The sequence below is a fragment of the Canis lupus genome, chromosome 27, assembly GCF_048164855.1.
Source record: "Canis lupus baileyi chromosome 27, mCanLup2.hap1, whole genome shotgun sequence".
In the NCBI taxonomy this organism is placed as follows: Eukaryota; Metazoa; Chordata; class Mammalia; order Carnivora; family Canidae; genus Canis; species Canis lupus.
The window spans coordinates 7,093,814-7,108,625 of NC_132864.1; the positions used below are offsets into that span (position 1 = coordinate 7,093,814).

At 55.8% G+C, this 14,812-nt stretch overlaps 1 protein-coding gene across 4 annotated transcripts in view; it reads left to right on the top strand.

Annotated features, from left to right (window-relative positions):
- Positions 1-4,914, top strand: part of GALNT9 (polypeptide N-acetylgalactosaminyltransferase 9) — an 80,045-nt gene extending 75,131 nt beyond the window's left edge. For 3 of the 4 annotated variants that reach the window (XM_072802028.1, XM_072802030.1, XM_072802031.1), the window contains one exon: positions 574-4,021. In XM_072802028.1, the coding sequence (XP_072658129.1) occupies positions 574-720 (147 nt within the window). In that variant the 3' untranslated portion in view covers positions 721-4,021. Of the gene's footprint in view, positions 1-573; positions 4,022-4,204 lie in introns of those variants that run through there. The other variant, XM_072802029.1, reaches the window with a different exon arrangement.
- Positions 4,915-14,812: the final 9,898 nt, after the last annotated feature.

Below are 14,812 nucleotides of genomic sequence, written 5' to 3' on the forward strand. Positions count from 1 at the left end.
CATGACAAATGAACACTGTCAGGTGGCCCTGCCCTCGGCGTTGGGGTCTGAGGGCTTCCAGTTACAGGAGAGGCTGCAGGGGTGAGCTGTCCTGCTTTGAGGCAGAGTCAGTAAGGGTCAGAGGTCCCCAGGACACCAGGTTTGGGGTTGGGATGGTAAGAAGCACCTGTTTGGAAAAAATGGAGAACATATAGTATACAACCTGGGGTCCTCAGGCTGGGCCAGAGTCCTTGATGTCTGGAGGACCAGGGAAGCTGCAGGGGTGATCGATGGGCAAGTCAGATATGATAAAGGCAGGAGGCACATGGGGGAGCCTTCCATCTCGGGGCCCTGTCTCCATTTTGCTAAGTCACTCCTTAGATTCCAGGAGCAAGGCAGGCTGGTGACGTGGCTGGTAGGGTAAAGATGCCCGAGGACAGAGGACCAGGCAGGGACAAGGGATGGGGGACAGATAGTTCCCTGAGTCTCTGGTGGCCAAGCTGTGACCTGCATGGGGTGTGTCATCACCCCCACTCCCAAGATGCTCTCAGGGACCCCAAGGCGTCCATGCCAACCCGGTTCCCCTCCCCACAGAGTGGCCCCATCGTGAGCCGAGACACTGGCAGGTGCCTGGAGGTGGAGATGTCCAAGGACGCCAACTTCGGGCTTCGGCTGGTGGTGCAGAGGTGTTCAGGGCAGAAGTGGACCATTAGAAATTGGATCAAGCATGGGCGGCACTGACCCCAGCCCCACCCTGCACCCCTCCCCTGATGTATACCTTAAGGACCTGGGGAAGGCATCGGGCCCACCTGCTGGGCCGGGTGCCAGGACTCAGGCCCCTTCCCTCCTACCGCACCACTGGGACCCAAAGGGCCCTGGATGTGCTCTGCGCCACCCCTGGCCGGGACCTCAGCTCAGCTGCCAACAGGCTATGTCTCTGGGACAGCGGGGACCTCCCCGTGCACTTGGAAGCAGATGCCCAGGACCAGCCACCCCACCAGGAGCACAGACCCTGAAGCCAACTCCAGCTCCAAATCACGTGCCTTTTCTCCGGTATTCCTGTCCAGGCCACTGGGACGGCCCACTCTGCATGTGCTGAAGCCCCTGTACATTCCCCCCTCGTCAAAGTAACCCCCGAGAACTCAGAGGGCTGCCAAGCTCCCGTCCCCTCCAGGCAGAACTGTGCCCTCTTCCGTCTTCTGGTCATCTAAGGCAAAGCCCGGGAGAGCAGAGCAGAGCCCTCTCCAAGGCTGGGGAGAGGGAAACCCAGCAGATGCACCTGCAGTGGTCCGCACGGCGCCCCGGGCAGTGCTGAGACTAGGAGATTGTGCTGCTTCCATCTGGCACAGAGTGGATCAGAGGGCACAGGGCTTGTCTCATCCACAGGAGTCCCACCTGCTGGGTCGTCCGGGATCGGGGCCCCTGTTGTAGCATCTCACCCAGGGCCAGGCACTTCCCCTTATTGCTCTGAGGCAGGGGTCAGCAAATGATGACCCCTGGCCCTGTGCCTGTTTTTATAAATAAAGTTTTATTGGCACACAGCCACACCCATCTGTTCATATATTGTCCAGCACAGCTTTCTTGCTCCAGGGCCAGAGTGGAGAAGCAGCACAGGTCGCACAGGGCCGTCCCAGGGGCTCAAGAATGCTGTCTCCGGGCAGGATGGTGTTTTATGATTGCACTGAATGTTACAGGGCAGATGGGGTGCATCTACCTGGGAGCAAAGCTGGATAGTCCTGTCCCCGTCCCCCATCAGACCTGGTGCCCGGCTATACCCAACACCAGGTGCACCTGACACCAGCTGCTCCCTGAAACTACCAGTACCCCCATACTGGCTGCACCCCTATGCCAGCAGCACCCTGACACCAGCTGCACCATAATTCTGAGTGGAAGGCCTGGGCCATCTGATGACAGGGCATCCAGGCTGGCCTGGCTCACCCAGACAGAGGCCGAGCCTCTGCAAGCTGAACCACCCAGTCCTCCCAGTGGGGGCTCCCGATGTCCTCCTGGTGTCCCTCCTGGGGTCTCCCAGGGGCAGAAATAGTGGCGCCATTTGTGATTTCCAAGTCACCCCCATTCTTGTAGAGTAGCCTGGAGCAGGTTGGCAGGGTTTCTGGACAGCAAGGCTTCAGGCTGGGGGCACATATGACCCACATGTTCCCTTTGTCCAGGGCCAGGCAGCCCACCTTCCAGGGAGGACAGGGGCCCACCTGCCCCTCCAGGGAAACATCACAGCTATCTGCCCCAGCTGTGCCTGTCTCTGCAGAGGAGCGCTGTTCTGGTAGGGCCAGGGCATCCGAGCCCTGAGACAGCAGCTCCTCTCCCTCTCCTATGGGCCATCTCTGGGGAAGGTGGAGGCTCTGACCTACCCTCGGGGTCAAAGGGCACCCAATCTGACATCCGCTGTTCTCTGGCCCCGCAGAGACCCCGGGAGTCTGCACCTCACTGTCCCCCATCCCAGGCCCCATGGCTCCCCCTGCTCCCTGCTGCTCCTCCCCTGCTCCTTCCTGGGGCCCAGTCCCCTACTTTCTGCTGCTGCAGGGAGCCCTGCCCATCCCGAGGTCCCCGCTCTCCCCAGGGAACTTGACCAGCTCTGACCCAAGTCCCCAAAAACCCTCTATTTCAGATCATCCCCCAATTTTAAGACCATAATGGTGGCAAATAGCTGGTAGTGAGTGAGGCCTCCAGAGTCCACCTCTCACCAAAGACCTGAGCACACTCAAATCCAGGGGTGTCCTGAGTGAGGGTGAGATGTAGCAGCCATGGCCCACTAAGGGGATTGCCAGTGGTTTAGAATAGAAAGTGTCACAGCTTAAAACCATAAAACTCTTGGTGTTACAATTCATCAGGCAGACTGACAGCCTCATCAAAGTGCTGGTTGTGCCACACAGCCTCGCAGAAGATGGAAGTGTCGCCACAAACCTCCCATCCTCACGGGAGGCGGCACAGTTTGAAAGCCTGCTGTTGGGTCCTGGCTGGCGCCCGGCTCTGAGGACACAGGTCACCGAGGACAGGCAGCCGGGCCTACGGGCACCATAGCAGTGGGTTCGAGGCAGTGGCGCTCTGTCTGCTGTATCCATGACAGACAAACCGCCTTCCCACAAGGCTTGGTCCCGGAGCTCTCTTACGTTCGTTCACTGCAGACCTTCCTGCCTCGTGAGCAACTGTACCCTCCACCCAGGCTTGGGCTTTTCCAGAACTGCCTGAGAATCCAGGGCCTGGGGTGGGGAACTCAGTCCAAAGAGCCCAGCTGATGCCCCTGGGCTCTTTGGACTGAGAATGGAGAGAACAGAGGGTGGCCTGGCAGATCGTCAGGTCTGTGGACACGTTCCTGACCAATTTTGTGGTCGCGGTGAGGTGTGGCCGTGGCAGTGGCTGGTGGGCATTCCCGCTGGTGCAGATCCCTGTCTATCCTAACTCACAGTGACATGCACTCCCCTGACCCCCCACCCCACCATCCTGGATTCAGAAGACGCTCTCACACCATCCGTGGCTTGTCCTGGAGTGAACCCAGCCCCCGAAACCCTGACTAGATTCGTGTTCACACTTCCTCGGCTTCAAAGCACAGTAATTTTTCCTCTCTGTCTTCTTTTGAAACACTGGTCTGTGGTTGAGGCCACCCCACTGTGCCAGCAAGGATCCATCAAACAGGGGCTCCCATGCAGGCAACAGATCGCATGATGGAAGTGCCGAGGCTTCAAGGTGGGGGGTACTGGGGCATCCTGGGACTCACCTTCCAGCAGCTGAAGGGACCAGGAGCCTGGGCCACTTGTGGGGCTGGAGCTACAGGAGCAACGGGAGCACCCACCATCGCAGATGGGCACCTGGGTCCTGTGGAGCAGTGCTGGAGAGGAAATCAGGCAGGTTTTGTCACCTCCAGTGATGTCTGCCAGCTGGACCATACCACTTGCAGGAGTCAATTTTTACATTTTCAGGAATTTTGTGAACCAATTGTGAAATACAGCTATTGCCAAAAGTAAATTACCCTGAACCTACAATTAAATATGTTATGTTGAAAACAAAGGTAAATACTCCAAACTCACTACTTGCTATTTATTCTCATTTTATTATCACCCACACTCTTGGTTCATCTATCATGTGGAAGTGAGGCAGGGTCCCAAATGGAAGGTGGGTGGCTGGAAGTTGTCTGAGGTGGACATACTTGTCAGTGGGAATGGTCAGCTGTTGGACACCGACCAGTGCCTCCCTGTTTGCATCGTCCCAGGGCTCTGGACACAGTGTCTTCTCAGCCACATAACACAGGGGGTTCTCGTCAGAGCAAAGAAGGTCTACAGCCAAGTGATCCCCTATCCCCACCTGCTTGGGAAAGTGCTGGCGAGCACTCTGGGAAGAAGGAGGAAGAGGGAGAAATAGGTTTGAAATTGCAATCCCACATCATCCTCAAAATAACCCTGAGTGGTGCTGAGAACTTCTGTGTCCATTTTATAGGTGGGGACACAGAGGCTCTGAGGACAGAAGATACGCAGCACCAGGCGCACTCACACTTTCCCTGGCGCCAGTCAGGGGTTCCTAGGCAGATCTGCTCCATGCCACACCTGTTCCCCTGCACTCTCCCTGGCTGCACTGAATGGTTTTTTTTTTTTTTTTCTTTTTAACCAATAGTCATGTTCAAATGGCAAAGATACAAGTAAATAGAATCTAATAAAACTTAATAGCAAGTCCACTTCTTCCATTAATCCAATTATAAATTGGCTCTGCAGTGAATTTAGAAAAACTCATGTTGTTTATTTAAAACGGTTCATTGGTCACCAAACCTAATGAGCAGTGGGGCTCTGGGCAGGACTGTTCACAAGCAGATGCTTCTAATGAGGAGCAGGGAACACACAGAGGTTTTCCCTTTGCTCTGCTCTTGACAGAGATCACGTGCATCAGAATTTAATTTTGTCTAATAAAAATATTTATTGCTCCAATGAATCTTCAGTTATGGTTGAGACTGGCTGGGTGAGTGGACCCTGTGGGAAGCAGGGGCCTGGCCCAGGGTGCGGTCCCCAAGAGAAGGGCAGGGGGTGGGCCAGGAAGCAGGTTGGGGGGAGCAGGGCAGGGAGGGCAGTGGGGGGCGGGGACCAGGGCTGGATGTGGGTGGTGGGAGAGTAGAGCAGGGAGTGGGGCAGGGAACCAGGACAGCCAGAGATGGGGGACAGGGAGGGGGCTCCTGGGTGGGGCTGGCCAGGGACCCAATGTTCACAGGGATGAAGACTCTTCTGAGAACCCCAGAAGCCCCCACCCCCACTCCCCCACCACAGCAGTGGCCTCAGGGCCCTGAGGGAGGGGATGCCTGGAAGAGGAAATGAGATGGGGGGGCGCTGAGGTCTGCAGCCTCCTCCACAGACCACACGTCCCCCAGCACCCGCCCTGTCCTGGTCCTGGGGCCCCTGACTCCCTGCAGGCACAGGGTGGCCCGGGCATGTGGGTCCTGGCTCCAGGGCGCTGTGGGCACTAGTGGATTTCAGGGCTGAGCCCTCACCCCAGGCACACCCAGGCAGATAGAGGGATTGGGGGGGAAGTTGGGGGGAAGGCAGCGGCACTGGGAGCCGGCTTGTGGGCCTCACCACTGCTGGCAGCAGAGAACCCACACAGGAGAAAGCTCTTTCAGGCCCTTGGGACACCTCAGGCAGCAGTGCAGGGTGTGACTTGTTTCCAGGGCTCTAGGCAAACATGGGGAAAGTTCCCTCCTCACAGCCCAGGGGAGCAGTTTCGACAGCTTCTGGGAAGCCCAGGGTGTCTCACAGATGAAGGGCCACACAGCAGGTGCGGGGACGGCTCTCTTGGTGCCTTGGCAGCCAACCCCTGGGCACAGGGCTGACCTCATGGTGGGGAGTTGCATCCCTCCGGTCACACTGGCCCTGGGCTCCAGCTCCTGGCACTGGGAGGGCCCAGTGCTGGTCGTGAGACACAGAACTCCTGCTAGAGGTCAGGGAGGCCACCACACGTTTGGGCATCAGAAACATGGATATTCCAGCTGGACTACGACACCCACAGCACCTGGAAGCCACTGGGAAATGTCCTGTCTGCTGGGCTGCCTTGATGCAGGCACCCACCACACAGCCTCCCCCATCACCTCGGTGTGCTGAGAGTCTCCCCATGTGCTAGCCTGGGGCGCTGAGGAGGTGATGGTGCCCAGTGGCCAGCCGCGGCCCTGCTACCAAGGGCCCTGAAGGGGTACCTCTCAGGCCCCCGCTGCTAGCCTGGAAGCCGTGTCACTTGCTTGCGTGGGACCCCAACCACTGGCCTGCCATGCCCCGTGACAGCTTGCCCTGAACACTGTGCCTGACAAAGAACTCAAGCTGGGGCCTCGAAACCACAGAGGCCTGTCCTCCCACAGCTCTGGGTCCAGAAGCCCAGAATTAAGGTGTGGCCGGGAAGTGCTCCCTGCTCCCTCCGTGGGCTTGGGGGAGGATCCTCCCTGACTCTCCTGGCTTGGGTGGCTGCCTCCCTCCACCCCTGCCTCCTGGTGGTGCTCTATGTCCTGTTCCCTCTTCCCACAAGGACACTGGCTGATGGATGAGGAACGCCCTGCAGTTTCCACCAATGACAAGATCATCATCAACATGCTGCTGATCAAACGGGCTTGTTACGGGTGCATAGTGTCTCTGTGCCCCTGACTCCTTTGTAAGCCGTGGGTGGCACCGCGCGGCTGCTCCCAGTGCTGCCTGGCACTGTGTCCTCACAGGCTGCATGCTGCCTGTTCTCACCTTGCTGTGGCTTTTGTGGGTAAGTCCACTGTTTAAAGTGGCCCCACCATGGTGCGAAGCATGTGTCCTAAGCCCAGGAAGGCGGTAGTGAGCCAGCGGAGAAAATGCTCCAGTTTGACGCATTTGTTCAGGTGGAACTTCTCTTGCTGGTGGAGGTCGATGACAATGTAGATTAAATAAAGTGTCTCTACACAGAAACACAACCAAATAAAGTGGTCTGCTGAGCAGGGAACAAAGAGGTGACCTGAGGCTCACAGGAACTGCGTCCTGTGTCCCTAGGAGCCACAGCCCCGCTTCAAGGATTGGTGCTCGTGGTGCGTATTGGGGGCGGGGAGGGGATGGCAGCACAGTTGCTACAATGAGGACAGCCTGTTCCCAACAGGAGGAGATGCCACTTTTCACCAGCGTGCTGGAACTGTACCCTCCGACGCTGCTGGGGTCTAGGGGGGCAGGTGTCTGCTGTCTGTGATGTGTTGGCGCTGAGGAGGCCTGGAGCTCCATCACCAGAGGCTGCCTGCCCAGGCTGTCCTGGGGCTGCAGGAAGCAGGAGGAGGGAGCTGCGCAGAGCTCCGGGTCTGAGCGCAGAGGCAGTGGGGGCGGGGGCTAAGCGGCTGCAGCTGGGTGGCAGCCCGGCAACCATGGGCCCCCAAAAGCTGCCCTGGCATGAACTAGAGCCGGGCCATGCTGCTTCCCTTGCCGGCGGAAGCTAATTAAACTGACAACGTTGATGCACAGTCAACTGCTTGGGGACAAATGAAATGAGAAGCATTGTTTGTTATTTCTTCTGCTCTTTTAAGCACCTGATAGTCATTTTAAAATTAAATTAAGTGGCTTATCTGAGCTAATTCAAATCGACAGGGCACTCTTTCTTTGGTGACTAATTGATAGCAGTTAGGCCCGCCACCCTGCAAGCATCACTTGTCAAGGAGCCCCAGAGCCTGGTGGTGCTCTAGGGTTTTGATCACTTTCAACCTGGGTTCATTTCTCCGGGAAAGTAACAGTCGAGAGGGCCCCAAGCCTTGTCCCTCGGACCCTCAGAGCCCACATCTGGGGTGGTGAGGCGGGTGGACGCCGAGTTTCCCGTTTTCGTCATGCAGACAACGCCACTGCAGAGATGGTCAATGTTCCTAAAACCCAAAGGACTTTCTTTTTTTTTTTCTTTTTTTTTTTTTTCCCAAAGGACTTTCTATAAGAAGTGTGGAAAGCATCAGCCTCACAAAGTGACCCAGTATAAGAAGGGCAAGGATTCCCTTTATGCCCAGGGAAAGAGGCGCTAAGATCGGAAGCAGAGTGGCTATGGTGGGCAGACAAAGCCAATTTTCCGGAAGAAGGCTAAAACCACAAAAAAGATTGTGCTGAGGCTTGAATGCGTTGAGCCTAACTGCAGGTCCAAGAGGATGCTGGCCATTAAGAGATGCAAGCATTTCGAACTGGGAGGAGATAAGAAAAGGCCAAGTGATCCAGTTCTAAGCTTTGCGATTTTGGGAGGAAAACCTTGACGCTGTAGAAGAATTACGCATATGAAAATAAATGCAGTGATACTTTTACTCAAAAAAAAAAAAAAAAGCAGCAGGCTGGCTCCTCCGTGTCCTCCGTGGGGCAGGGGGCTCACCGTGGGGCAGGGGGCTCACCTTGGAGAACCCCGTTCTCTCCTGCTCCACCTCCCTCCGGTCCTCAGGGAGGAGCCACTTGTCTGCACACCCACACAAAACAAAAAGGAATGACCCAGCAGCCCTCAGCACACTCGTGCAGAGACATGAAAAACCTTCCAGAATAAAATAACCCTGAGGACAGAATGAAATCCCCACAAGTGCTTCACCTGAGACCTCAAGAAGACAGCGTTTTAAAGCATATTTAATTTTATTTATCTTACACTTTTAAGAAGAGCTTAGAAATTAGAAGGCAGAACTTAAGAATGAGGTGAAACTACAGATATCAGAGGTAAAGAAACAAAACAAGGCTTACACATGACGGCAGAACCGGAAGCCAAGATGTGAACCCCACAGAGCAGAAACCAAAATGCACAATGCACCAAAGCAGAACCAAGCGCTGACAAGGAGGAAGGCTCAAGGCCATCACACAGACCAGAGAGCCCTCCGTAGACACCTGAAACAAGGCTAATACATCCCTGGAAGCCACAGGAAGAGGCACCAGTAAGGATCTGAGGTATCCCAAGAGGACAGGAAAACCTGCTGCAGAGGTCACAGAGGCGCTCCTGAGGAAAGCGAGGGCCCACTGCTCCGCACAAGGACCAGGACTGTGTTCAGGGATCACAACTGGACTTTGCACCCATGTGCCAGCTGCAGTCTACCCCAGAGGCCACAGACGGCAGGTGCAGGCCGGCGGATGGAAGCTGCATGCTGGACAATCCCCAGCTCTGCCTGGGACAGTAGAACCAAGGGCTGCAGGCAGTGCCCAGGACAGAGACCACACACTAGTGGAGCCGGTCCCCCCAGAATGCTGGGAAGCCCTAAAACACCCCCCAGGATGCCAGAGGGGAGAACCACAGCACCCTGGCAGTGGCAGGGACCTGCCAGCCCTGCAGTCAGTTAGTGCCTTCTCCCTCACAACAGCCCTCTGAGGAGGAGTTAGTATTGACTCCCACTCTACAGATAGGGAAACTGAGGCACTTGTGAGACGTTACACCACCAGTGTCCAGAGAAGCAGAACCAAAGAGATGGGTGGGTCGGTGGGTAGATAGGCAGGTGTAACAGATTTATCATGAGGAATTTGCTGACACCATTACCGAGGCAGCCGCCTGGTGGGCAGGGATGGGAGGGGTGGTCAGCTGGGAGGAGGGTGGTGAGAGGAGCTGTGGCCCACAGGGGTAGGGGGCTGACCTGGTGGGCGGGATGGGGGGGGCAGTGGGAAGAGGGTAGGGGTGGTGGGAAGGAGGGGGTTGGGGCAGTGGAGGGCCCAACCTGGTAGACAGGGCAGGTAGGGAGGCACCTGGGTGCCTGTGCCTGCTCCTTCCCTGTGCAGAGGGCACAGTGGAGGGTGGGGGGTGGGGGGAACCATCCTTCAAATTGTCTCCAGATGAGAAAAATAAAAACAAAGAAAATGCTTTTATTATGTGTAAGTCATATCTTCATTAAAAAAACTTTATTTTAAACGTGCACAAAAAAAAATAAAAATAAAAAAATAAATGTGCACAAAGTATAATTCTGCTTTGTCAATAAAATGTGTACACGTGTGCAAAAAGGTTGGTACCTCAACACTACAGTGCATCAGGGTTTTCATGTTTATTGTATTTTTGGGGGGGTTTCATGTTTAGTTTTGCTTTTCTGTTTTATATATAGTAAGAAAATATTCTAACATTTCCAATAATAATAATTGCCATAATTAATATATAGTCATTATATTATATATTATTACAACAATGCAATTATTTATTGCTAATTTAACTAATATAAATTATTTATACTAATGATAACCAGTAATTAGTATACTTATAGTTATAATATTTGCATAATACAATAGCTATATTATTCATTTAAAATAATAGTTGTAATCATTTCTAGTTATCCTACAATAAGATAATATCTTATAATAAGAAATGATTATTTTATAAAGCAGAGATGTGTGGAGCGGGGCCTAGCTGTCTCTGCTGCTAAAGGCACAGGAAAGGGTGCTCACTCTCCACAATCCAGAAACCTGGACTGGGCCCACTGGCACCTAGAGGTGCAGCTGTGAGTCATCGAGACGGCCTGCGGAGCAAGGATCGGGGCAGGGCCTCCTGGGCCCTGAGATGTGCTCGCCTGAGATCTGGAGCAGGGCCCACCTCTCCCCACAGAAGCTCAGGCCTGTGGGACTACTTGGTCACAGCTTGGAAGTAAGCCGCCCTTCCCTCCAGGGGGAAATGGGAACAGGAGCCCCCAGACGCATGACCCCACTTAGCTCCTCTGAGGCAGACCAAGCAGGGGTGACAAAGTAATAGCCACAGTCCCAGTTGTCAGGTTCTGGTGCCTCACATGGGGGCTGCTCTCCCGCTGTCATCTCCCCAGACACTTGGGACTCCCTCTAATTTAACTCAGGGTCCATCCCAGGAAATGAAGTGTCATATCTTCAGGAAATGTCCCACTTACAGGAAGAGCAAGCTCTATGCCTGCCCAACAGCAGCCATTGGGCAAAGTGGCGCTCAATACGTTTTCCCATGCAGAGTTCAGAGTGCTGGGGTGGGCTCCATCTGCAGGCGCGGGTGCAGTGGGCCGCGGAGGTGGGGGGGCAGCCGGTGCTGGAGGGAGGGACCGCGGCGTGGGGGCGCCTCGCCAGCAGGGCTTCGGGTGCAAGCCCGCATCCGATCACAATCCACCAGAGGCAGCACACACCTGGCGTTTCTGAGCACCTGCGTTCTTGTACTGAGAGCAAAGACATTGCCAAGCCTACCACAAAGAACCATTTCACAACATGTGAAGAATATCTACACATCAACCCGAAAAACTCACACAGAAAAGGGGGCGGAATACGTGATGAGACTCTTCTCTGCGAGGGCCAGGCACCGGGCAATGTGGGTGTGCAGGGGTGTGCTGGGTAATACGCTCACAACCCCAGGACGGCCAAGCAGGCCGACCACGTTGACAGCTCTCACCGCAGGGAGGGCACTCCGCGTCTCAACAGGCTTGGGGTGCTACTGCAGGGGCCCCGCTTCCCGAGAAGCCTCCTGGGGCCTTGAGCACACAGCCCGTGAGTGTCGCTCCTGCCGTTACTAGAGCCAGCACCCTGTCTGCACCCCCTGACGCCTCTGGTGTGTGCCGTGTCATCTGGGATATGAAGCAGCTGCGCAACCTGCGAAGTGCAGGACTTGCCTCGTGTGTGTTTTCTTTCTTTTTAAGATTTTTTATTCTATTTGTTTGACAGAGTGAGAGAGAGCCAGTGAGCGAATTGGGGGAGCTCCAGAGGGAGGGGGAAAAGCAGGCTCCCCACCAAGCAGGGAGCCCAATGCAGGGCTTGATCCCAGGATCCTGACACCATCACCTGAGCTGAAGGCAGATGCTCAACTGACCAGATCACCCAGGTGCCCTCACCTCCCTGTTTGAAGAAACAGACTGGACGTGTATCCACCAGTGGAGCGAGGAATTCTCATCAGACCCAGGTGGAAGAAAACGCCAAATAGCAAGGCCAGGTCCTCTGGCCTCTGCATTCCTATACCAGGCTGTCTTTTCTAATAATTTTTTTTTCATACAAAACCCTATCTCTTGGTCATTTGTTTGTGACTCAGAAATCTGGTCTCATGTGGAAGAATAGAAGGTATTTGCCCAGGAAGGCAGAGACCCACTCTGGGGGGGGGGGGGGGGGTGTGGCAGGGATGGGCAATGGTCAGTCAAGGATCACATTCACCTGAGAAATAGGTGCTTAACCTGTTTTCCTCACCTGCCTCGCCCCTGGGAACACATTTCGGTGCCTCCAGGGGGTCAGAACCAAGCCTCTCAGACTCTCTTACCCTTTTCTGGTGATCTCAGGATGGCTGCTACAGCTCCAGCCATCATGCACACTTTCTAGGCAACAAAAACAAGGAAGGGGAAGAAGGAGAAAGCTGCGGCCTATATCAGAAGGACAAAGACTTTCCCAGAAGTCCTCAGGAGACTTCTGTTTTTGTCTCATGGGTAAGATTCACACACCCACCTCCAGCTGCAAGGGATTCTAACAAGCTTGTTGGCTTAGTAGTAGGGAACAGAAAACAGGGCTGGATGGGTGCTGGGTAAGCTGGTTCTGAGCAGGGGGTGGGAGTGAGGGACAAACCCTCCCAGCCGCCCCATTGTCGCTCCACCTGCTGCCTTTCTGGAAGGCCCTGGAGGCTTCTGGATTGTGGAGAGTGGGCACTGGGTGGACATCCTGTACATTCCAGGAACCGAAGGTATGGCTGAGGCCCCACACACCCCAAGCAACACCCCTCTTGGCTTGCTGAGGCTCCCTGCCCCAGTCACCTGTGTGTACTCCTGTCCTTGGCAGGGACAGCTGGATCTGTGGCAATGCCCAGGAGTCACCCAAAGGAGGATACAGCTGCTGGCACACACAGTGTCCAGGGGCCACCATCAGGCACGGCTACTGTTTCTCAAGGTGGGGACAGAGAGCTTTCCAAACTTGCAGAGAGCCTGGTCAGGCCAACGTCCTCTTGGGCTTGCACCCCCTCCCGACGGTGGCCTGGCCACTCCAGCAAGCTTGCCACAGCTGCCCATGTCCTTCAAGGTACCTCACCCTACAGGCCTCCCTTCTCACTGCCCTTGGAGCTTGTCCCCTTCCTCTTTCTCCCCTGTGGCCCCTCCCTGGAGGCTCTCCTGTCTCTTCAGGGCAGCTGGCCCTGGCAACATGGGGAGGGGCAGCCGCCTCACACCCCTCACTTCAGCCTCAGCAAAGGTGGACTGTCCTGCTTCCTCCTGGCAGTGTCCAGAACGCAGCCTACCTTCCCCAAGGGCAGGGCCTGCTCCGTCATGTGTCTCTCTGACCACGGCCAGGACTTCAAGGGTCCCCATGAGATCCTTACACCGAGCCTTGGGGATAGCCCAGGATACCGTGTCCATCTCTGGGTCCTTGCTGCAGTCCCGCCCATGGAGCTCAACTGCCATGTGAGGTGACCTCTGTGGGGGCCGTTGGACCAGGATCACCCACAGAAGCAGGGAGCCCACGAGCTCTGGTCTTGGGTCTGCCTTTTGGAAGAGTGCGAACAAATCTCCTGCCCCCAAGAGAGCCAAGAGCTCTGGGGGGGTGGGAGGGTTGGGCCAGTCTGGGTTGGTGTTTTTCATCACCTGCAATCAGCTGATGGAGGGTGAGCTCTGGACCTCCTGGCCGAGGACTCTGGGAGAGGGGCCACCAGCTGCCAGGAGAGCTCGGGCCCCTGGGAGGGCACCCCCCACAGGTATTTGGGGAACACGCTGGCGGGCATAGCTTCTGCGGATGCACCGCTATCACCCTGGCTTATTCCCCTGGGGCTCCTGGCCCTGCTGGTCCCCAGCACAGGGTCGTTTCCCTCCAGACCCCCTTCAACCCCCAGTCTCACTCCCTGGCCGCCCCGCGCTGCCAGCAAAAAGTCCTCACAGCCACGTAGCCTCCGTGGCTCTGGCCTCCCTCCCTCAGTATTTCCCTTGGTGGCAGGGGTTGTGGAATGGCAGGTGTCTTCCCGCAGATGTGTGCGTGGCCTCTAGCACCTGCTTGCGGTGGAGTCTCACCAGATGTGTCTGCAGTGCAGTGATGGGTTCTACTGCCTCCCTCAGGGCTGGTTCCCCGAGCTCAGCACGACCCAGCTCTGCTCTCTGGCCAGGTAGCTCTTCTGGAAGCCGAAGCCGGAGTGGGGGGTGGGGTGGGGGTGGCGGCAGGGAGCCAGTGGCTTCACCACAGTGTGCAAATCCAAAGGGACCTGTGAGGATCTTCCCTCCCAACCCCAGGTCAAGGAGGTTACCTCCGGGAGGAGGGAGGTGTCAGGGCAACCCATCCCACCAGCTGACAGTGGTTTACTCATGAGCTCATTAGCTCTTCAAAGGAAATCAGATTTCTCATTGTGCTGCCCCCAGACCAGTGCAGCCTGAGGCCTCATGGAGGGAGGGGCCAGAACCAGGACAATTAATGCATCATTAAGAATTCCTGTAACCATCAAAAATTCTAATTAGTGGCACTTTCCATGGTGCAGGGAGAAGGTGTCAATCTTTAAATGCAGGAAATTGGACTCTGAGTCCAGGCTACTGAGCAAGGACGTGCCTGCGGATCCTGTGGTCCCAAATCCCTCATCTGATTAGAACTTGTCCCAAGTATTGACCCAGACAAAAGAAACAAAATTAACCGGAAATCAATTCCAGAGCAAGGGCTTACTGAGGAAATGGGCTTTGGCTCTCTGCTCATTAAACACCAAGCGTCTGTACATTTTCCATCCAGGTGGGGGTTTAGGGGGTGAGTTTGGAGTGTTGGGGAGATGCTCACCTCCCTCCTCCCACCCGGCCAGGACTGCCAGCCTCCCGCACAGAGCTAGCGGAAAGATCCAAGCCTCAGAGACTCAGAGGACCCACTGCCACCTTCACGCTCTCCTTCTGGGGAGAGACTTCCTCCTGGGAGGGCTTCCTCCTGGGAGCCTGTCCTTCCACTCACGGACCCTGCTTCAAGTCCAGGCAGGTCCCAGCTGATGTGGCTCCCCG